This window comes from Glycine soja, chromosome 11 (genome assembly GCF_004193775.1).
Source record: "Glycine soja cultivar W05 chromosome 11, ASM419377v2, whole genome shotgun sequence".
Classification (NCBI taxonomy): Eukaryota; Viridiplantae; Streptophyta; class Magnoliopsida; order Fabales; family Fabaceae; genus Glycine; species Glycine soja.
This window is the reverse complement of record NC_041012.1, coordinates 50,625,092-50,648,894: the sequence shown is the minus strand read 5'-3', so window position 1 is coordinate 50,648,894 and position 23,803 is coordinate 50,625,092. Positions and strand designations below refer to the sequence as shown.

Here is a 23,803-nt window from a genome sequence, read left to right as displayed (position 1 = left end):
TGTAGTGTAAAGAGCAAGTGAAAAGGTAGTTAATATGAGTAGGGGAAGTTGCCTAAAGAAACTCTAATGGTTAGGATACAATTGTAAAAAATAGCTCTGAAAATTTTTGTTGGAAAAGAGAAAAGTGATGTGAAGGAGGTAGAAACAGAGAGGAAGGTAGCATAGAAAATTTGAGAAACTAAAAAATTAGAAGAGAGAGAGAGATGAAGGTGGCCAGAAGAGGAGGAGAAGGGGTAATAGTAATAAGAGAAAAAGGGGTGGAACGAAAAGAACATTTCTTCGGTGTTTTTTAAACCCTTTTAATAAGTAGATTTAATTTTTGGACCTAAAACATAATAAAAATAAGAAGGAACATGGAAAAACCAAAGTTCAATAAAACATAAGTTTTCAAATAAGGTCTAAAACGATCGTGTAGTTACATCTAAGATATCTTAATTTAATTATCCTGGTGCTCCACAAATTTTGTGCACTTCATAGGAGAGATGTCTATGATTTTCTTTTTCCTTATTTCAATTGATTCCATTAGCCTTTATCTTATCTAAGGATTGGAATTTTTCCTTCATACTCGATAGATAAATAAAAAAATGCAATTTACGAGAGAAAAAAACCTAAATACTTTATGATCATAAAATGTCTATACCCTAATGTGCTATAAATGTGTAGAAACGAAATGAAATGTTATGGCTAAAAAATATGAATCACGATGTCATGAATCACCGTGTCAAGTCAAACTACAAATAAATGTAGTGGATCGAACTTAAATTTATAACTAAACCAACCAAATAATAGAACTTAATCTAAAATTGTTATTATAATACAATTTATTTCAATTCTACTTATATCAAATAAACTTAAAATGAGTGTTAGCAACATACTTTCTAATACACTCTTTTATTGATAGAAATTTATTAAAAATTATAAAATTTAAAAAAATCATTAAATTAGAAATGAAACCTATAAAAAAATGATAATTTTTTAAAAAATTTAACCAATAATAAATAATGAATTCAAAATAGTAGGTTAAAAAATGCTATTAGCATCTCCTAAACTTAATTAAACCAATCATTAAAAAAAAAACGAGAACCATCAATTCTGTCGTGAGTAAATGTGTTTGGCCCCAAAATGCTAAGAATAAAACAAAACAATGAACAGTTTGATTCAGCATGCGCACACTAATATTAATAGTGACAAAATACAGTTTTGACATGAATACCTTACCACTTATGATGATGGACTCCTGGGGCATCTCGTCACATGAAAATTAAAGCGACGTTTAACTGCTTCATCTCCATGCTTTGTGGCCTTTTGATGAAATAAAATCGTAGAATATGGAAATCTGGCATCAAATGGATGAAACTTGAAAGTGATGAAACATTTTTTATTTAAAAACTTGCGTTAGATATAGTCATTCAACAAACTGAATTTATACTAATGGAAAAACAATTGTATCAATTTTCGTAGTATATATGAAGTTAAAACGTCCAATTTCTTCTGGATCAACTGGGTCTTTACAATTAGCATAAATAATGTCACACTTTTAAGGTTTAATTATTAATTTTATTCTTATATAATTGAATTATTTAAAAGTATTCAATTGTTAAATTTATCTATTTTTAGTTATAATTAGTTCCAGTTTACCTTTGTTCTTATTAAAAAAAATTTGAATAGAAATTAAAACCTACAATGTCATATGTAAGACTATTTTTTTTCTCTCATCTCTCCTACTTTAGAGACAAATTTTTTTAGACACACTAAATATAGACATCTTTTTTAATAAGATTCAAATATTAATTCACCAATGAGAGACTAACCTTAACCTTCTTCTTGATCCAACTTCCATTGGTATGCAAGACAATATTTTGTTCAATTGGAACAATCCCTTAAATTAATTTTGTTTTTAATTTAAAGTTAACTAATTAAATAAAGATATCCAACTGTAACAAGAGTGAAAACAAAAAGAGCTATTAAAATCACAAGTCAAATATAAGGAGGTTCGTTCAAATGATTAATGAATTATTTAGACAAATATAAGGGTTTTACCTATTATACAACTTTACTGGTATATTTGGACGAAAGAAAAGAAAAAAGAACACAGATAATGATTTAATTTTTTATTGTTTGGTTGGAGTAAAAGAGAGAAAAAAAATGATTTGGAGACGCAAAAAGTTTAAAAAAATTCTCTTACTTTATTCTCAATTAAAATTCTCTTTGATTTGATATTTTTTTTCTTCATAGAAAGGGAGAGTACCTCTTGAGTGTTGAGTAAGCGAGTCATTTATATATGTATCGTGATGGCTGGAGTGAGAGGAAGAAAGCGAATCACGTGAGACGCTTGCAAGAGCAGATCGAGTGATATCATGGTGTAGTAGTCGTTGTATCATACATTGACGAAAAACAGAGAGAGAGAGAGAGAGAAAGGAAAAGAGAGTGTGGCAGCAATGTCTGGTGTTTGGGTTTTTGACAAGAAAGGAGTGGCGAGGCTCATAACAAACCCAACAAGGGAATCCTTCGAGCAGAAAGAGCCAAGACAACCTGGTACAGCCACCGCACCCGGTGCAAGACCAAGAGTCTTGGTGTATCTCCCAAGCAACCAGGTCATTCGTTCCTACGCCGAACTCGAGCAGCGACTCACTGAACTCGGTTGGACTCGCTACCGTGACTCGGACCGCTCTGACCTCATCCAGTTCCACCGCTCAGACACCTCCTCCCACCTTATCTCCCTCCCCAAAAACTTCTCCAACTTTAAGCACTTCCACTTCTACGACATCGTCGTTAAAAATCGCTCTTTCTTTCAAGTTCGTGACCCCACTATGCAATACCAAGACTATTGTGACAACGATATTTCAAGTTAAGATTTCATGCCCTAATGGGTTCTTAGTTCTTACCTTCTTGATCCCTAGTTAGCTTCACCAAGTTCTTATCCCTAGCTACGACCCTACCCTAACATGCCCTTTTATTTTAAGCAATTAATAGAGCCATGCATTTTGCTTCCCACTTTGGCTTCTCATGACTCCTTCCTTGCTTTTCGCTTTGTAGAACTTTGTTGTGGCAAATTGAGCTCAGGCTTGTAGTACTGTTGCAACTTGCATGTGTTGATCCAAATTCTTCACTACTATTCTATTAATTATTGAGGTTAAATTTATGTGTGCTAATTAATTTGGTTGTTTCTTTGTTTGAATTGAATATTGAAACTACTTGAAAGAGACAGCACTGCTGTTGTTGAGTAGTAATTTTTTGTGGGTACAGGTTCAGGTAGTAGCTAGCTTCTTTAACTTTTTTCTTTATATATTAATTCTGTTCACTGTGCATTACATGCAAAAGTTACTTTTAAAACCCTAATGTGCTGCTCATTAATTAATGTAGGGAACAAAACAAACTAGTACGTTCGGTTATGTGTCCATTGCGCGCGCGGATCAAGGCCAACTAGATAACTAGATAGTTACAATGATAAGTTGGGAAGGAACTAATGGTAGGAGTGTAAATAAGCAAAGAAAGGAGTGTTTTAGTGGAATTATGTGTAGGAGGGCATGCGTTGATGAGAGTGAATCAGGGTATCTGTTGTAAAAAGCTGAATTAGATGATGCAATATCTTAGATAGGCTGCAGCAACACAAGTGTACTTTTGTACTAACTGATATATCTTGGTAAGAGGGAATCATTTTGGGTCTATAAAGGCTATGGATGGTCATAGAGCTAGTTTCAAAATAAAATAATAAATTGTATCATATGGTCAAACAAAATCCACTACTGTGCTGAGTGGTCCCAGTTCATAATAATAAAGGAAAGACACTTTTTTTTTTCTGGAGACTGGAGAGCTTTTGGGGAATGGGAGAGATTTGCAACGGCAGAGTACAAAACAGCGAAAGTGAAGAGAATCATACCTTCTGATTAGACGTAACGAGTGAGCCATACATGCATTGATATATTAGATAATATCACTGCCTGCCCTGTGATGTCGTACCAATTATTCTACCCCCGTCTCCCCTGTTTATCATTCCACTGCAGCTTTAATAAACAAATAAATAATACTATTTCTCCACTATATATAATTTAGGATTAACTTATTGCTTTGAGTAAAGGGATTTCAGAAATTAAAAGTTATATTTTAAAAAAAGTCTAAAAATATTGATTGGACAATTTTTGTCAAAGGGCTAAAAATCTTAATGCAAAATAAATGAAAGGACCTCAACCACTCAAACTTTTATTCAGCATTTAAAAATCAAATTTCAAAAAAGTTAACCTTTGTAATTTATGTTAATATGTAAAGAGAAGTGATGTTCATCCATCCTATTTTGAATGCTTTGAGGTAAAAATAAAAGAGAAATAACAAGAAATAAAAAACATATACAGAAAAGTTTATTTAAAAAAAGAGGATAAAAGTGACATGAAAAAGAAAATGTACTCATTGATAAGTATTATCCATATGTTTAACTTTTGTTAAATTTTAATTATTTTTCTTACCTACTAAATTATAATTTTAGTTCTTGAAAGTGTATTTATATTAGTTTTTGAAATTTAAAATTTTAAAATAAGTCTTTGAAGGTGTACTCTATTAATCGCATTAGTCTATTTCTTTTAAAAAATGTGTGACTTAAAGTGAAAAGAATTGTATATTCTTTGAATGGATAAAGAATGAAAAGTAAAGAAAAATTATTGTACTGTTTTTTTTTAATTACGTTATTGAAACGAAATATGTGTCTGAGTTTTTCAATCACTAATGTTTGTTGGTGTGAAGTATTATTTTAAATAAATATAAAAAAGAGTGAAAATTAAAATTATATAATAAAAATAGTTATTTAAAAATTTAAAATTTTATTATAATATTTTTAGTAACAATTTTTTTTTGTATTTTGTATATTACATAAAAATATATAACATTAAAAAATAACTTCCCTCCATTTTGTAGAATTCTCCATGTTCGGAGGAAGTTTTTTTAAACTTGTTATCTTTGTTCCTTTTCCTTTAGGGTGGTTTGGTTGTGTTTAAATTGTTAAGAAATGAGAGGAAATTTTTTAATTTGTGTGTGAATGTCGGTCTTTGTCACACTACTTCATACATCCTCATTTTCTTTTTAATTGTTGGATATTAAGAGAATTTTTGCTCCTATTTAATATTTAAGATAATATTAACTATTCTTTTATCAATTATAGACTTACTTATTTTTTATTTTAATTATTTTATACATATATTTTACTGTGAAGTGGAAAGAGAAAGAAGTGAAATAAGAAATTTTACAATTTTTATTAGAATAAAAAAAATTATTGAATTTTTGGTTTCTACTAAACAAAAAAAAGTAACAGGGGTAATATGTTTAAACCAGATAAACAATAAATACAACTTGTCTTAACCCAACAATTACAACTCTTAAATTGTTTAACATAACAGGTTAAAGCCGACAAGTCCATTTAGTGCATACACAAGTAATAGGTATGCAAAATATTTGTTATGGAGGGAGTAACACGGCAACCACCATCAGATACAATACAACCAAGCACGATAGGAGCAATCACTAGCATACATCAGAGGCCCACTAGAAAGATCATCAAACCTCAGCACCTAAGGAATTTTGTGTAATCCATTATGTTAAGGGAATGCTGGGGTGTCAAGACAAGGAATATTACTGTTTGATACCTGTCTAAATTTATGTTATTGCTGTCTAAATTCTGTTATTGCTAGAATTCTCTAGAATTCTGTTATCTTCTTTTCAAATCACAGCATCATTGATGCATATATATAGGAGTAAACATGAATGTATTGGAGGGCGCACAAATAATACAAGTTTATTCCTTATCTTTTTTTCTTATGGAAGTTCTAGCCCTCGAAGTATCTTTTTTTCTTATGGAGGTTCTAGCCTTCCAAGCTAGGCTGTTCTTTTCCCCTTATTCTTGCATTCATAACAATATTTCTCCTTTCATACCAAGAGTCCTTTATTCGTAACTTGTAAGAACATCTCCAAGCATTTGGACATCAAGATTTGTCATGCTAACTTTTTGATGGATGTGGCATTATTAAAAAAAAATCAATTTTTTACTTCAATACAAAATCAAGGTATGTAATCTTAAATCATTTTTTTAATCCACAAGGGACCTATATTCTAATATTTATTTATAATTTATTTTAGAATAAATTAAAAATAATTAGTTATATAATTTTGAATGAAGAAAATAATTAATTAAAATATAAAAAAATTAAATAATTAAAAGTTTACTACTATAACCGTTGCATTTAAAGAGGAAAAAAAAAAAACTAGACTCTCCCTTCTCCCTTCCCACTTCCCAACAGTTGGATTTCAAAAGAGTAAAAAAAAACTAATCATGCATGATGTGGTGTGAGACATTAAAATATTATTTAAGCATTCTTCTACCAGAACAACATTGTCATACTAGAGATCAAGCCCTTACCCCTAATGGTAGATCTTAGCAAGATCAATTCTTGCATTTAAGATCAAGATGTAAAAATACCTATCAGATGTGCTCTAACATAAATATCTTTAATAAAATAATTATTAGAAAAATATTATTCAAAGAAATGAAGAATTAATATCAGGGTTCAAACCCAAATACCGTATGAACCGAGGAAAACTGGGCTGTACTTTTCCTTAATGTATCAACCATTTTTAGGATTAATTAGCTCGTTTATTATTAATAATATAGTATAATTTTAGTTTTTATAATAATTTTTATTTAAATCAAGTCTAACTTTTTAATTGTTATGCTTGGGACATTCTGGCAGATTTCTTTTGCTTATAGCTCTGACATTTTTTTTTATCAGAATATTTATGAACTAAACCGATCAAACCATTTTAAACATTCTTTTATCCAAAACCTATCAGTGTAATCAATTAAACATTATAGTTAAGCTAAAATCATAAAATTCCAACAACAAATCATTTTTTCTTTAAAATCCTGATGTCGTAACCAAACTGCATTCAAGAAAAAAGTTGCTTCCATGATTATGCCTTTTCAAATGGAAACGGGTAGGTTTATGTCTTTGTTCTCTTCTTTGGCAAGTGATTCTTTCATAATTACCTGCATGCTACATGTGATTGATTGTTTCTAACCAAACTGCTTCAATATTCATTGTTGACCCATCTCTTCAAATTGAACTTTTGTTTCATATTCGCAACATATTTCAAAATTTCCCCATTTCATGGCCAGAATTGAGTCCATGTTCACAAGAATGAAGCATGAAAGAATGGAAACAAATAGAATAGGGCACAAGTCTTTAAATGAACTACTATTTGGTATGTTTGATGTAGAAGTCACATAAGGCAACTGGGTGTTACAAAATAGACTAAGAAATACACCACCCTAATATAGACAAGAACAAAAATGAGCTAACCAGAGCTATAATACAAATGCAATCTAGTTTAGTAGTTACACAAAATATGATATGTGAAATATTAATTGGTGGACTAGCAACATTGAATATATTAGGTGAAATACGATATGTACAGTACTAGAGAGTAATAGGCTAATAGCTACACAGGTGCCTGAGATCGTGGATGTGATCACCCGAAACAGATTGCATGATGATAAATTTGAAGGGTGTGTGTGTTTGCAATGTCAAGTATAAAGAGGGGATGCAGAGGGTCGGGGATAAGCGTTGGGAGTCTCCAAACGGCTAATATCATCGGCACTTCTTCTACGAACTCGAGATCCATTAACAGAAGAAGGATTTTGATGGCCTCTATTAACATCAGCACTTCTTCTACGAACACGAGGCCCTCCATTTACATTAGAAAGCTGCAACTGCTCCAATGTCGTAACCACTTGGTCCATGTTTGGCCTGAACTTGGATTCTATTGATAGGCAGCGCAAGGCAAGGGTGGCTAGCTTGTAGGCATCATCTGTTGAATATTGTCCTTGGAGCCGGGTGTCCAACACGCGGAATATCTTACGCTTGTTTGCCATGAAAGGTTTAGCCCATTCCACCAAATTGTGTTGTCCAGATGGTCTATTCTTGTCAACTGCCCTCTTCCCAGACAACATTTCCAGCAGGACAACTCCAAAACTGTACACATCGCTCTTGGCAGTAAGATGACCTACAGTTAAAATGTTTTGTTTTTTTAGCCACTTCACAAACTCAGATGAAATGATTCACCAATGCTTCTGTAATATGAACCCAACAATACCTGTGGCTAGATATTCAGGTGCTGCGTATCCATATGTTCCCATTACCCTGGTGGAGACATGACTTTTGTCTCCTGTTGGTCCGTCCTTTGCCAGCCCAAAATCAGAAAGTTTTGCATTATATTTCTGTGATCAAATCAACAACACATATTTCAGATCTGCTATCCAAATGGTTTCTACACTCGTCAGATCTTTTTTTCTTTCATTATGCATTCAATGAAAAAGATTCAAAGTTCACATACTGAATCCAGCAAGACATTTGAAGTCTTAAAATCTCTATATATCACTTTTGCTTCAGCACTGTGCAGAAATGCAAGCCCTTTGGCAGCATCAAGAGCAACCTTCAAACGTAGGCTCCAAGAAAGTGGTTGAAAATATGAGCCTCCTGTTACAACCATACATATTCCCAGTGTTATACAGACTTCCCAAGTTAATTAAAACTGTGAGAAGATGGGAGAGGAAGAAAACTCACTCCTGAACAAATGGTTTTCCAAGCTTCCACGTGGCATAAATTCGTAGACGAGAAGGCGGTGTTCATCTTCAAGGCAAAACCCAATCAATCTCACTAGATGAGGATGAGAAAGCTGTCCAAGATAGTTGACTTCAGCCTAAAAGTGAAAACAGAAACACAGTTAGGCAAGCACATCTAAACCACTGAAAATAAACTCTTCCTATTTCCAACCATAAGTAATGCTATATAATTGTATAAAAAAATGTAACAGGTTTAAAATGTACTGATGCAAATTACAACATCAGTGTGGCATAGAAGAGCATGGAACACATTAGGCAACTTGAGAATCATTAACCGTGAATTGCGCTTACTAGTGTAAGACAGGAAGCATTTACTTCTTAATTAGTATCAAGTGTGAAAAAAAGGATTGGATTAAACTTACCAACCACTCCCTGTGACCCTGGATGCCATCTTGATTAAGTCTTTTAACAGCAATAACAATGCCAGTGCCAGGTTTGGTAGCGGTCAATGAATTCTCATCAATCCACCCCTTAAAAACTGATCCAAAACCACCTTCTCCTAACACGCTATCTGGACGGAAATTTCTAGTGGCCGTCTTAAGTTCTGACAAGGTAAAGCTCTTTAAATTGGATGACTGCAAGATCTCACCCTCACTCCGAGGAGTCTGAGGAACTGAGTTTGCTGAAACCTTATCGTTTGTGCTACCGAGATCATTTCCATCTGTACTCACATACTTTGAATTGAACACTGCCAAACCAAACCACATCCATTACCGTTAAACGTTCACCAATACCAAATCAAATGTAACAACATTAGAAGTTATAAGGTTGGTTGGGTGGTAAAAGGAGAAGGGAAAAAAACTAAAAACAATTAAATTAACAATTTGCCGATAAAAAAATAAAATGTAACAGCATCCACTGAGTTATCTTAAGTGCATCTTCAATTAAGTTTAGACAATGCAATCGATCACATTGATACATTCAGAGTGTTAAGGTTAAGCTTTAAAGACTACTAGGAGACGATTGAAATTGAGAAAGCAGAGTTACCGAAATCGATTTCTCATATTTGTGCAGAGAACAAGCAAACATTAAGCAACAGAACAGAGTGTAATCGAACAATTGGAAGAGGAGGGTAAGGGAAACGAAGCTTAACTCCAATTTACAAAATAAATTTTTGTTTCTTTACAATAGTGGGGGGAAAAGGAAAGGACTAAACTTGAACAAAACGAAAGGAAAGTGAGAATAGCCAAAACTAAAAGTAATGAAGATGGAAGCACAAGGGCCGAAAGATGAATGAATGGAAAACAGGGCGTTGAAGAGGAAGATAGATACCAGTGTTAAATGGGCTTTCAGCTTTAATTTGGGCGCTCAAACAAACTCCCATGTTGCGATCCTGCAGAAAGCATGAAAGTTGAATTGAAAAATAGAAAGAAAGAAAAAAAGAAGGAATTGAGATTGAAAGGTGAAGGAAAAGGATAAGAACCTGTATGCAGTTTGCAGAGAAGCTGACTCCAAAAAACAGAGAGAGGTTGTGCGTGTTTTGTTTTGGGTGGTACTAGAAAATTAATATTAACAGATAAATATAGGAAAAGAAAAGGGGGACGAATGAAGCAGTGACATTCATTGTGTTGATTGTATTTTTCTCCAATCTCATACACGGCCTACACTCGTCCTTGTCCTGTCACAACCTGGATCAATTCATCAATCATCAATCATCAATCATCAAACCACCTTACTCCACATCCAAATCCAAATCTTTTTTTAATAAATAATTATAACTATTATTTGTCTACTTTACTTTCTTCCAATCTCATCTTTACTTAATTCTTTTTATGAAAACACAAGCTATCCATTCATCCTATAAAATAATTTTATATTATTATTCAAATACAAATAAACATATATAATAAATTTATTAACTTTTACTATAATTATCTTATAATTGATTTTTACACTAACAATACACAGTTGTTTTTACAGTAAAAATAATAATAAAATTATTCAAATTTGACAAAAGAAATTAGATTCTTGTTGGATGCGAGGATCCCCCATCCTATTGCAATGTTCTTTGTTACACAGTATTTTAATAGTAAAATTAAAATAATTGTTTTTTAAAGCATTTTTATTTATTTTTCTTTCAAAAAGCTTTACATTTTTTTTTCTTTTTTGACAATTTAATATTTTCTCCTTTTCTTTTGTTTCAATTAGGGGGAAACATCCTTTTTTTTAATGAATATTCCTTTTTTTAAAAAAAGTTTTGAAAACAAACTAAGTAACAACAACAAAAGTAGGTATTCACGGTCTCTTAACCTTAGCTTCCAAATTTCCATGTCATTTTGCATCCTGTTGGTTAGTGGCCTCTTCTAGTCTTCCCTGTCCTTTTCTTTTCTTTTCTTTTTTAATTTATTTATGGGCTCCTACCTTATTCCTTGTCTTGTCTTGCCCCTGTATATGTTTACAATATTGACTTCAACTGTTGACCGTACGATACTTGCACGAGGGAAGGAAGGATAAGAGGCCAATATTTTCTTCTTCCCAATTCCCAAATTCCCTAGGTTAAATATGAGATCAAAGTCAGATTGTTTGTTTCAACAAAATCCTTAATATAATAAGCATGGAGTCCCTATCATGTTGTAATCAACGGAATAATGCCTCTTGACAAAATTTGATTTTCATTTTGTTGAGCAGTACTACCATTATTTAATATGCCAAACCATTCTTCTTTCCCTTTTAATTAATATATATAAATTTCTCTATGATTCATATAACAGATCGAGTCATCGACAAACTTCAAAAGGATATAACTTCTAAGTTGATTATTATAAAAATTAACAGATTTACATTAATCATGCATATACACTTTTTTTTTCTTTTAGTATCTTTGTGGTTAGCAATTGTTGTAAAAATAAAATAAAATTAAAGAGAACTATAAATAAATTTTAAAAATTGCATTGGTAAAGTGTAAAATTTAAACTATTCATTCAGTTAAAAACTGACCATTAAACTATTCATTATGTATATAACTTTTTTTGTCCGTCTCTCTTTTATTTTATCTTGCAAAAACACCGAAAAATAAGGTAGATGTTTCTCTTAACCCTATTAATAACCGCAGAGGATGGACATGCTATTGCTACGTTTGATAACATTAAGAGGGTAAGCATCATCACGTGCACATTCATGAAGAGGGTCCAACGAGATTGCAAGTTGGATGTATTACTTGCCGTTTGAATTAGATGCAACCCTCTATGATATGGGTCCTCTCATGTCAAAGTTTAATTTTACATTGTCTCGTCATTTCCAAGTTTTATTTTTATCTATCTCTACTCATAATATTAGCAATAGCAAGTGTTTCGTGGACATTTCAAATGAAACTATACATGAACTAAAGCTACATTTTAGTAAAAAAAAATCATATTGTTGAATGCTTCATGTTTGATTACAGACCACATACGACGACAATCCATAACAGATGTACTGCTATGAGTATTTTTAATTTTTAGCGTTTGGTGGAAACAAAATTTGATGTGGCCAGATCCACGTTTTCCGTTTACCAACCTTGGATAGAATACATGGAGCAAATTCAGATACAAGTAGCTGGAATTTTTAATTATATGTAATACTTAATTGCCAACATTCACGCGCATGTGCAGGAACTCAGCATAAATACTTAGGCAAATGTTTCATAGAGGAAAACGCAACACGACAAAACACGATGTTTCACTGGAAATGGAAAATAACCATTCAATTCTGTTCAGGATTTTCCAACTAGATTAGGTTGGTAAACCTGCGACTTGGCCTAGCCATTATTAATCCAGTTGGGATATTGAACTATTTTCTCATTTTCATTTTATTTTATTCTTCTCAAATGAGCTTTTCTAGCTTTTTACTAACTTACCATATCTGGAGATGTTGCTTTTCACTTTGTGCAGCCTGCTTCTTGTTTCTTTTTATCTTCTCTTACATTCATATAGGTAAACATCTTTATGCTATTTTATTTTCTTGTTTGGTTTCCTATAGATATCGTGTTTGGTGGAAAATTAGTTATTTTTCTTAGACCCAATTCATGTTAATTCTGTAACTATAACATGTGATATAATTGATAGTAAAATATGATAAAAGGGGTATCCAGGTATCCTTGTTTAAATATTCACGTACGAGTTACCATTATGATAGCTAACAGATGAAAAAAATTCACAATAAGGAATTGAGATGTGCACAGGTAAACAGAGGCCACAGATATTCGGTGTGCGACACAATGAATGGACAAATGCAGCTACAAGCTTGTACAATTAGATTGTTAAATCTGTGGTCGAAATGGACTCATTTGGTTTTCAAGATTCTGAAAACCGGTCTGGACCGACCAGTTCTACCGGTTGAACCGTAAACCGGTTTGTAGTCCGGTCCGAATGACCCCTGAAATCTGACAACCAACTAACCGGTCCAGCAGTTTCTAAAAAGATGTTTCCGTGAACTGAACGTGTTCTACTACTACAATTTAGACACGCAAGCCTGCAAAGCTGACATTGTACTAAGTCTGCAAACCTGCTATTATCACATTGATGCCTGGAAAGTAAAAAAATAAAAATAAAGGACTTTGATTAAAGTTAAAAAGTTAGAAAAATTAATCGTGAAATGAAGAGGACAAACAAAACTCCTTAAGCTGTTACATTACTATACATAAATTAGTCATTTAGTGTATTTAAAAAGTTAAAATTATTAAATAATATATTAAATTATATATTTTAATAAATAAAAAATACTATGAACAAAGTCACTAAAGATAACGAAAAATATATTTACATTACTACTATTGGTTATTTATATACTGATAAAACAAGATATATTATTGTGTTTTTAAAATTTAATATTGTAATTTTTATCCTTACTACTAATTTGTGTTGTTTATTCTAATGTAAACTCATTATTGTCCTTAGCATTATGGTATATTTTATTAGACTTTTATATATATTTTGAATGCTAAGAACTTGTAAAATGATATTTTATTTTAATTTTTAATATTATAACGTTATGTAATATTATATTTATTTAGTATTTTCATAAATTATTTAATTATTATTATTTTATTAATATCAATTCAACTATCATTCAATTACGATTAAACTTTTAAATTTTAAATCAATGTTTTGACCGTTTCAGCGATCAATTCAATTTTAAAATCATATTGATTTTCACAAACAAAACTTACTGGCCAAATAAAAAATAATGGCAATTGGCCAACAACTTTACAGATGTACGTGTGTGAGAGAAAAAGAAATAGACAAAAAAAAGGGTAAGAATTATTGGTGCTTTCTTTTTGTGTTTTTTAATTGACTAATAGCGTAATTTTTCTACGCTCACAATAGATAAAAAGAAAAACTCAAATAAAAAAAATAATGTAATAGAAAAGTAAAAGGACTAAAGTCTGATTTTAATATATTATTGGTAAATGTGGGTATACTAGTTTTTGCTCACGAGTAAGATAAAAAATAAGTTAGGCCAAACCATACTTGAGTTTAGTCTCACTTATTTTATCTTTTATGGATCAAATCTAATTTTGTTATTTTTTATGACTTTATTTTATATGTCTTTGAACTTTTATATAAATCTGATTTTTCCATTAATCTATTTAAAGATTTATTTTGTATTAAAAAGTATAATAAATTATTATATAATAATAAAGTTATTATGTATTAAAATATTAGAATGTGAAGCAACAACTTAATGTTATTTATATGTTAACTAAAATTAAATGTGTTGCATTTTTATTTTTTCTTTAACAAAGTCAAATATTTTTATTAAAAATAACAAGATAATTTTAAATTACAAAATATAGTCAAAATTTGTCTATAAATATGACATATAACATATTAATAAAAAAATTTAAGCTTCACTAAAAGAAAAGAGTCATTGTTCCTACTACACATATATGCTTATAACAATTAATCTATTCCAAACATTAAAATAATTCAAATTGTCATATCACTAAAATATTTTATAATTTCATTTGAATAATTATAATATTATGTATTATATTAATAAAAATATTTTTATTAAAATTATTATTGTTAAATAGGTTAGTCTGTCAAATTTAAATAATTTTTTAAGGCCTATAACTTCACTTATTTAACGAAAAAAGTTTTTTAAAAAAACTGAAATTTATCTTTTTTGTTAAACAAGTGGAAGTTAGAACTTAAAGGAATTAAACCATAGGCCTTCTAATAGACAGTCCGACCTTCCCTACTCGCAAGTGATAACAAAATTATATAATAATATGTACAATTATGAAATAGTAAAATCTAAAATAAAACTTCATTTACATCAATCAAACATTAAACAATCATGAAAAATCAATATTTTCAAGTTTTTACATAAAGAAATTATAAAGATTCAAATACAAAGACAAATGTGAATATATACTAATCAAACCCCAAGTATTAATTATTTAATTATCCCAATAAAATTATAAAATAAAAAATATTTTCATAAAGGAAATTAAATCTTTAATTTATATTTGATCATTTTTTATTATTAATGAACAAAAATTATTTTAGGTGTGATTTTTAAAATAATTATTATAAAAATTAATTATTTATTATATATGATAATTTATTATTAGAGAATAGCATAACAAATTATATCATTAATATATTTTTAATTAAATTCAATATTTTATATAAATATTATTCTATTAATGAAAATCAAACAACCCGTGACATGGAAGATGGAACTGCAAAGTAAAAAGCAAACAGATGGATATGATTTAATGGTCCAAAATTGCACTTTGACGTGAGAAGTTGCATGGGTCTGCAATGGCACTGCGATGCGTGACCAAACTTTTTTTCTTGCTTGTCATTTTCTTACAGCACGGAGTACACGTAAGCTGAAAGAAAGAAAAAATAATAATAAAGTCATGTAGAATAATTATAGAAATTAAGGTATAAAAGTCACGATTTGTTAACAAAAAAAGAAGATGGAATTTTGATTTTCATCCAATTATATTATATAGTCAAAATTTATTTATTTATTGCTTTTTATTGTAATTCTAAAGATAAATCAATTAAACATAATTATGAATTATCTCATACAATAAAGGAATGCTTTTACATATACTTAAATAAAATATTTTTAAGTTTAATTTGATTAATGGATGATAATTTTATTAGTAATAAATTAAATGAATAATATAAAAATTCAAAACATTTGATTCTAAAGTTTTGATTTAATTAATAAAAAAATATTTCAATAGTAATTTATAAATGATTTTATTAAACATATGTTGACTAATGAAATATGAACATTAATTAAAAAATAAAAAAGGTAATAGAAAATTATTTGAATGAATGATTAATTAAAGAGAAAATGTACTTATGTTATTTGATATGAAGGTTTAATGAGAAAAAGAAGTATGCACTCAAAGGATAAAAAGTGTATCACCATTAAATTTAGGTTCAACTTAATAGATAAACAACTATTTATATAACATTATAAGAAAGTTAGACCGTGGCATATGTGTGCTTTACTACTCATGAATCCCAAAAGGGGGGGGGTTTTGGGTTGTGAATGTGAACAGATGATAGCTGCAATGGACTTTGGTCACATGTAAAGTGGCCTCCAATTGATTGATTTAGTGGGGACCAAACCAACATCAAATAATGAGCTGAGACAGTATGTTGAAAAATTGTGAACCGTGCAATAAGTAGATGAATGACTCAACCAACTCGGCTACAATTTGAAGACTTCATGTGTAGTGTACATGTGCGGGTAGCTGAACTTTAAGAATGTTGTTACTAAAAAAGTATATATGAATGTTGCTAACCTTTAATTATTTCATTTTACCTTTTCTTTCTTTCCATTAACTGATCTAGTTAGTCTTTGCTTTATGGCCCAGTCGCTTTTAAGCAATAAGCATAGTGATCTATGGCCATGGGGCTCAAAACTTGTGAATGAACAAAAGAAAGTCATCCTGTCCTTGGCAAAGCATCATTGCTTTTGCTTTTGAAACTAAAATAAAGTTGCTTCAATAGTATTTTTGCAAATTTTAATTCATGTTAGGAAGAAAAAAAGCATTATTAAAAATAAAAAATACTTTTAGCCCTTTCAACTGAAATATAAATGTCTTACAGCACTAACACTAAATAATTTTCATATGCATTGTGCTGCCCGGATGAGGAGTGTATACAAACGCTTTAGCAATTTGCTCATTTTCTTCATATGGTATTTGTTGTTAAAAAATTACTTCTTTCTTCCGTTCCTTCTTAATTTTTGAAGAAAAAACATTTGTATTTATTTATCATTTCAAAGTTTAAGATAATATTTTTTTTTTGTGAATTATAGCATTTTCTTTCTACCTAATCTTTACTTAATTTATCCATGAGCGTTTAATATGGAGTACAATTGAAAAATGGTAAAATAAAAAACATTACAAATATTTTATTAAGATCAATAAAATTGATCATATTTCTTAGTTTTTACATAAAAACCTTAAAATAAAAGAAGAAAAAGATAACCGAGGAAGTACATAGTTTTAAAAGGAATTTATGCTTTTAAGTTATACTTTATATATATTTTTTAAACTGAAAAACTTGTAAACATAAAATATGTTTTCAAACTTAACATTTAAACATTAAATGAAGTTCAACCTGACAAAATTAGAAACTTTGTATTACAACATCTCTTCTTTCAAAAACTTTATCCACACAATCTTAAAATACCTAGGATACGAATTGCTTTTAACTGAATTTCTTTTATTTTTTAAATATTTTGTTTGGATAAAGCAATTTAAATTTCTTAAACTTTAAATTTATACTTTGCATAGGGCATTTTTTTAGTAAATGATCAATTTAATCATTAAATTTGTATCTCGTTATTTTACTCTCTGAAACTATGAAAAACTAAAAAAAGTCTTTGAAAATAATTTGCTTTTTTTCATTTGTGTACCTAGTGCAGAAACTTAAGTACTATTAATAAGAATATAAATTTATGGACCAAAATGAGAAAAAACAGATCAATTAGACAATTACAAGGACTTAAAATGAAACTTCAAAAAATTTAAGGGATAAAAATGATGGCAACATACAAATCTAGAGACTAAATTGAATGAGAGGAAAGAACAAGAAAAAAGAAGGGGGGGGGGGGGAGAGAACATGAAAGATTTCTTTATTTTATTTTTACTTTTTAAGATGAAATTTTAAAATTCTATAATTATAGGCAATTAAAGCACTTCAAAAAAATTATTAGAATATCAAATACTTTTAAAATATATTTAAAGTGAAGAATTATAAATTCTCGCTTCAATTGAATTACTCCCTTAAATTTTTCTATCCAAATCCAAACACACTAGTATAATGAAAAGAAAAACGATACAGGCCCCATGACCATGATAGTAATAATCTTATCCTCACCATAAATAAGGTAAAGAATAACCTATATTGGCAAACAATATTAAAAGTTCCCTAAAGTCACATAACTTCATATAAAAAAAGAGAAAAACACATCTTAACATACAATTGTACACGTATAATCAAAATTAAAAATTCACAAAATTTACTTAAAAGGTCTAAAAAATGAATATGGCCTCTATAGTCTAAACAAAAACATTTTGCATATATCGTAATGTTTTTTTTTAAAAAAATAAAATAAAATCCTAATTAGTGTGTTTGAGATTTTAAGATTTTTTTTTAAATCAGCAAAATACGTATTAATATGTAAATGATGGTATCAGGGGTACGGTGATTACAAAAGGTAGCTAACAGAGACATTCGATCAGCACCACGGTTAAGCTATCTTAATAACAGAACTATTATAAATATAGGCTAACCAAACTGACCTGGATGTATTAAGTCCCAACCCAACACACATGAATCATAACCATGCAAAAGTAGTTAGCCGCATTTGATCATGCACCCAAGCCTCTCCAATAGACTCAATAACAGACCAAACATATACATCAATTACAAAGAAGCCAAACATGCCTCCGTGTTGCTCGAAAAACCAAAGACCAAACCAAGAAATTGATATCCTGCACCAGAGTTTTCCACCCAGCTATATGGTAAGTGAAAACACAGTTGTTTCGTTCTTTCCATATACGAAAAATAACCGCACACCACAGTGCCTTCCAGATTTGATACACACCAAAAGATTTGCCAATATCCAAATGAATCCAAAAGAGATTTTAAGAAATTATATGCAGAGACTAAAATGGGAAAATTTTAAATTAAGAGACTATAATACAATTGGATGTCATTTATATCTATTAACTTGTTGCTAAATAATTTATATCTAATAACCCCCTTTATTTTCTTTCTCAATTTAAGAATTTTAAGATAAAAATCATACAACAGGTTAATTCCAAGCATTGCCTTCGGCACTGTTACAAGTGCATTGCAGGGTTTTGCCTAAACTAGCCTCCTAAACTGTAAATATTTATAACTTAACTGCTCGATACCAAAGTTGTGAAGTTCACATGATTAGCATACACACCTCTATCTAGGGTTAGATCCTTCACCTCTAGTGTACAAAATACATCCCAACCCTAAGGAGAACCAAACCCACAAAGTTGTGTATGTTTGATAAAGTGAAAAGGAAAAGCGATGAAAATTTTGAATTGAAGTAGAAAGTAAAGGTGTAAATCCCACAAAATTTTACTGTTTATTTCACTTCTTTTTCACCTTCTTTGGCCACTAACAAAGAGCCTCTATATCTAAATGATGCGTGCATAAACAGTAATAAAGAAAGTGACGATTAAAAGTACAGTCAAGTTCAACATTATTTACCCACCAAATGTTATGGTAGTTACACTATTTTTGCAATCAGAAATTTAATCAAAATCCAATTGATCGCCTATGGATGAGATCAAAGGAAAGCATGTTTATTCAGGTACTAAACAGAGTTCAATACATTGGCCACAAAGCACAGAACCAAAACTCAAAAACAGCAATTTCCGAAGCAGCTTGAAAGGCAGCATTATCAGTTCCTAACTACGAATTTCAATTCTTCTTCACAGTAGCAGCGTTTATGATGTCCACAAATTCCGCCTAATTACAGACAAGTACAAAAAGTCAGTTGCTTAAATGCAAAGCAAGAAGTAAAGAAAACCAACCACAACCAAAATAATTGGGGGGGGGGGGGGGGGGGGGGGAATCACCTTGAGGGATGCACCACCAACCAAAAATCCATCAACATCGGGCTGTGCTGCCAATTCTTTGCAGTTTCCTCCATTTACAGAGCCTGCAGTTAATGAATGCTTCATTAGATAAGAAACTCACCATGTTTACTCATTGGCATACAACCCCAAGTAAACTACATATGATACATTATACAATGATACAGGGTAAAGTGGATGCAAGATTACCTCCATAGATAATTCTTACAGATGCAGCAACTTCAGCACTCACATTGTCATGAACCCATTTCCTTAAATCAGCATGAACCTAGGCCAAACAACCAACAAACATCGTCAAAGAGAACACAATTTACAAGTCACTATTATGCGAGGTATCAAATGTCTAAATGGGCAAAAGAGCAAAGAACAAAAAGATATCAGACAAAGTTACACAATCTCGAATATGTGAGAACAATAAAATTCAAAAATATAATCACCATAATGGCGAGCAAGTTTTCACCAAAACAATAGTACTGTTAACAAAATATAGACAAGCATACCTCTTGAGCCTGAGCAGGAGTTGCAACCTTTCCTGTTCCAATGGCCCAAACTGGCTCATAGGCCAAAACGACATTGTCCCAATTTGATATTTTAGCTGCAAATACACTTAAGGTCAGCGAAAATATAGATTGCTAACAAAATAGCAAGTGATGAGATGATAATCTGTTAAAGCAATTAGAACAGTTTTTTTTAACAAGAACTGCGAAGACCTCCTAACAGCATTTGTGAACAAATCTGAGAGATAAAAACACGACTTAATGAATATGCACAAAATTAAACCTGTTTATATGGAGAAAAAAAGCTACCTGCAATTGCTTTTGTTTGCTCAGCAACAACAGCCGTTGTTGTACCAGCTTCACGCTGTTCAAGAGTTTCCCCAATGCATGCTATAACTTTCAGACCTTGTTGAAGTGCATAGGCAACTTTATCTCCCACAAACTGATAGACAGTAAAATATTTAGTAAATGTTATGTTTTTGCCATTACAAGCAACTTCACAAAGTAGAATTTTTTAACAAGAGAATATAAAGCAAGGCCAATTGAACACTTTGTACCTCATTTGATTCATTCAAAAGCTGCCTCCGTTCAGAGTGACCAATAATAACCCAAGGAATTCCCAAATTAACAAGCATTTCAGCACTGTTAATGCAAAAGACAAAATGGAAAGCTATTAAAAGATGGGTAAAAACTTTGAGAAAATGTGCCTCACTATTTATATATCACTGATGACACAGGGACGGGGAACTAGACAGTCCTATAACAAGGTTCAACCGAACCGAATGAAGATAACTAAGTCATTAGCCAAAAAATAACTAAATGCAGAGCACTTGACCAAGTGAAAAATATTGAAGAAAAAACAGGTAACATACCTAACCTCTCCAGTATAAGCACCACCTTTGCGAACCCAACAATTTTGGGCCGAGACATGGAAATCAGGGCGCAGCAAACTTTTTACAAAAGGAAGGAACACAAAAGGAGGGCTCACAACAACTTCTGTAAAAGACAAACAGGTTTATTAGCACGTGTCAAAACATTGTCATTGCCAAGAGGTGATAAAAATAATTTGATGAACTTATTTGCAAAGGAAGTAATTGAAGAGAAATACCCAACAACGGATATATGAGATACCAGTAAAGAAATTGCAATAGGTTCAAGGGGAGCCAGAAACTTGTTATTTAGAGAAAAAAAAAAAGGTTATGATACAAGTGAATTTTTTTAAATCCAAAGGCAAAATGCAAATTGCACACAGTATAAGCACATGAAACACTCATATATGGTATCTAAAGAATTTACGTCACATATCATTGCTACATTTAAAAAAAAAAGTACTTCTGAATTCAAAAAGAGAGAATTAGAACCTTTTAAATACTTAGTAGTTTTGTGATTATAATTTCCAATGCCAAAAAATGATCCATATTAACAGTGAAATTTACTTAGCCAGAGAGACCATCGCAAGAGTATGATAAGTACAAAATGTTTTCCACAAATAGAGGCAATCCCATCAGAAGCTAGCTAAGGCTCACCTACAACATCTTCTCCAGGGACTTTAGCTTCATTTAAAGTAGTAACAATCTTCTTCACCTCCTCAGTGGTCCCATTCTGCAACAAAATCAATTCAAAGCATCAGTTCCGCCGATGAATCACTTAGGAATTTCAGAACACCGGTTGATTTAACAATTAGCTATTTCCACAATATGTCCAAAACAGATCCACGAAAAACAAAACAAAATACCAGGCAATAAGAATTGTCATCATCAGATTACACATAAAGCATTCACAAAAACACAAATACTTTCAAGATCATCACAAAATATTCAAAGTGTGTTTCCATTGTACAAATCCCTGACGAGGATAAGGATCTTAGTCCAAAGAGTGTCACTATTACTATGTACGTGATAGATCGGGAAAAAAAATAGTATCATGCATCAAATGATTCACAAACAGACATTAAACTCTTTGGATCTTATAGTTATAAGGATTATACAATCTTACGATAGTTTCAGAGCCCAGCCTTGTGAATTAGAACAATTTTCGAAGTTGATCATGTAGAGTAGAACTACCGAGATTTCACTCATCGAGATTAAAACAAAACCGGACATGCAAAAAAAAAAAAAAGGTAAATGGTGAAGATAGTGATTGAAACATACGCATTTCCAGTTGCCACCGACGAAGAATTTTCTGCCCATGATTTTTTTCGATTGAAACGAGAGAAAGTGAAGAAGCAGACAGAGAAAGAGAAAGAGAAACCCTTGTTCAGTTCTACAATACAACTGCGTGTGACCGTCCAAACAGCCTTATCACCCTTTACAATAATGCGGATAAACCGAATATGCTTTAGGGCGTTTCCTTTGCCTCTCTTTTTTAACAATAAAAAAATTAATTGTTTTTAAAAAACTACTTTAGTTTAGTTCAGTACATAAATAATAAATAAACATCATTTTAGAAAAATTTGACGTTAAAAACTTCCTTCAATTATGTGCGTCAGATATTATCAAATTTGAAAATTAATAAAATTTAATTAAATAATTATTATCTTTATATATTAAATATATACTATAATGTTAGTATAAATATCCATGCATGTTGAATTTTAATAAAATATTAAATGATTATAAATCCATTAATTTTTTTTGAAAGGGAAATTAATATAAAGTGTTATAAACATATTTTTCTGTAAGAATTTTTTATTTAATAGTATATTTATAAAATATTTCTGAAAATTATTAAATGATATGTTTTTTTAACTTACTCTAATATCAATATCTGCAGGTAAACTGATTGGGATATGTTTTTCTCTTCTCTTTTTTTTTTTAATTTGGAGTATTTCCTAGTAGAGAATTATAAACTAATTTCTGAGAATAATGAAATTAATTTAAGGGTATCTCTCATCTCTCTCTCAATAAAATATTCTTTTATAACACAAATTTGGGAATTGAAACCCGAATAAGATGCTTAATATACATTATTTGGTCGAAGCATGTTAATGATTATGGGAAAATACATGATGATTCTAAATGAAATATCAGATTTTTATTTATGCATAATAATGACAAGAGTTGGATTTGAACTTGATATATTGTACAAATGATATATATATATATATATATATATATATATATATATATATTACTATTACTAAGTCGACTCTAGTGAACAAATGAAATATCAATTTTATGCACCCGTCAAAATAAAAGAGATTTTTAAAATGGATTATAAAATAATATGAAAAAATATTTATATTTCTAAATTATTTTTTTGACATGATGGTTATGTCTATTCCCAATATCTTAATTTCAAATGAACTATCTAATTAAAACAGGTTTTAGAAAAGAGGAAAAAAAGACATTAATGTCAAAACCAGAGCTTTCAAAAAAGAAAATCTTCACAGGTCAACTGTAAATAATTGACATAATGTATATTTAAATATACGATTGATTGCGCATTTGCTCAATTGTCTCGTATATATCTATTTTAAATTAATTATATTGGAGTTATGTTATCTTCATTTTTAATCTATTTATAATTTTTTTATTAGTGTTG

The 23,803-nt window shown here is 30.4% G+C and overlaps 3 protein-coding genes across 3 annotated transcripts; 1 reads left to right on the top strand and 2 right to left on the bottom strand.

The window, feature by feature from the left end:
• Positions 1 to 2,438: 2,438 nt before the first annotated feature.
• Positions 2,439 to 2,852, top strand: LOC114373396 (flowering-promoting factor 1-like). Its single transcript, XM_028330862.1, has one exon. It carries the CDS (start codon positions 2,439 to 2,441, stop codon positions 2,850 to 2,852), a length of 414 nt encoding a protein of 137 aa, XP_028186663.1.
• A 4,350-nt stretch (positions 2,853 to 7,202) lies between these two features.
• On the bottom strand, positions 7,203 to 10,280 carry LOC114377510 (probable serine/threonine-protein kinase PBL9). The gene is made up of 7 exons (XM_028336052.1): positions 10,086 to 10,280; positions 9,935 to 9,995; positions 9,025 to 9,350; positions 8,604 to 8,739; positions 8,374 to 8,516; positions 8,134 to 8,257; positions 7,203 to 8,043 (listed from the first exon to the last, which is right to left on the bottom strand). The coding sequence occupies exons 2-7, from the start codon at positions 9,984 to 9,986 to the stop codon at positions 7,565 to 7,567; spliced, it is 1,260 nt and encodes a 419-aa protein (XP_028191853.1). The 5' UTR covers positions 9,987 to 9,995; positions 10,086 to 10,280; the 3' UTR covers positions 7,203 to 7,564.
• Positions 10,281 to 19,317: 9,037 nt separating this feature from the next.
• LOC114377039 (triosephosphate isomerase, cytosolic) lies at positions 19,318 to 22,576 on the bottom strand. The gene is made up of 9 exons (XM_028335417.1): positions 22,411 to 22,576; positions 21,787 to 21,862; positions 21,133 to 21,256; positions 20,818 to 20,902; positions 20,570 to 20,702; positions 20,264 to 20,358; positions 19,953 to 20,031; positions 19,746 to 19,828; positions 19,318 to 19,635 (listed from the first exon to the last, which is right to left on the bottom strand). Exons 1-9 carry the CDS (start codon positions 22,447 to 22,449, stop codon positions 19,588 to 19,590), a joined length of 762 nt encoding a protein of 253 aa, XP_028191218.1. The 5' UTR covers positions 22,450 to 22,576; the 3' UTR covers positions 19,318 to 19,587.
• Between the last annotated feature and the right edge of the window lie 1,227 nt (positions 22,577 to 23,803).

Coding starts and splice junctions, on each gene's coding strand:
- LOC114373396 (XM_028330862.1), top strand. CDS start 2,439: ATGTCTGGTGTTTGGGTTTTTGACAAGAAAGGAGTGGCGAGGCTCATA.
- LOC114377510 (XM_028336052.1), bottom strand. CDS start 9,986: ATGGGAGTTTGTTTGAGCGCCCAAATTAAAGCTGAAAGCCCATTTAAC. Junction 8,258..8,373: donor CAAATGTCTTGCTGGATTCA/GTATGTGAACTT, acceptor ATTTGATCACAG/AAATATAATGCAAAACTTTC. Junction 8,044..8,133: donor ACCTGAATATCTAGCCACAG/GTATTGTTGGGT, acceptor TTTTAACTGTAG/GTCATCTTACTGCCAAGAGC.
- LOC114377039 (XM_028335417.1), bottom strand. CDS start 22,449: ATGGGCAGAAAATTCTTCGTCGGTGGCAACTGGAAATGC. Junction 21,257..21,786: donor CCCTGGAGAAGATGTTGTAG/GTGAGCCTTAGC, acceptor TGTCTTTTACAG/AAGTTGTTGTGAGCCCTCCT. Junction 20,032..20,263: donor CTCCTGCTCAGGCTCAAGAG/GTATGCTTGTCT, acceptor TGTTTGGCCTAG/GTTCATGCTGATTTAAGGAA.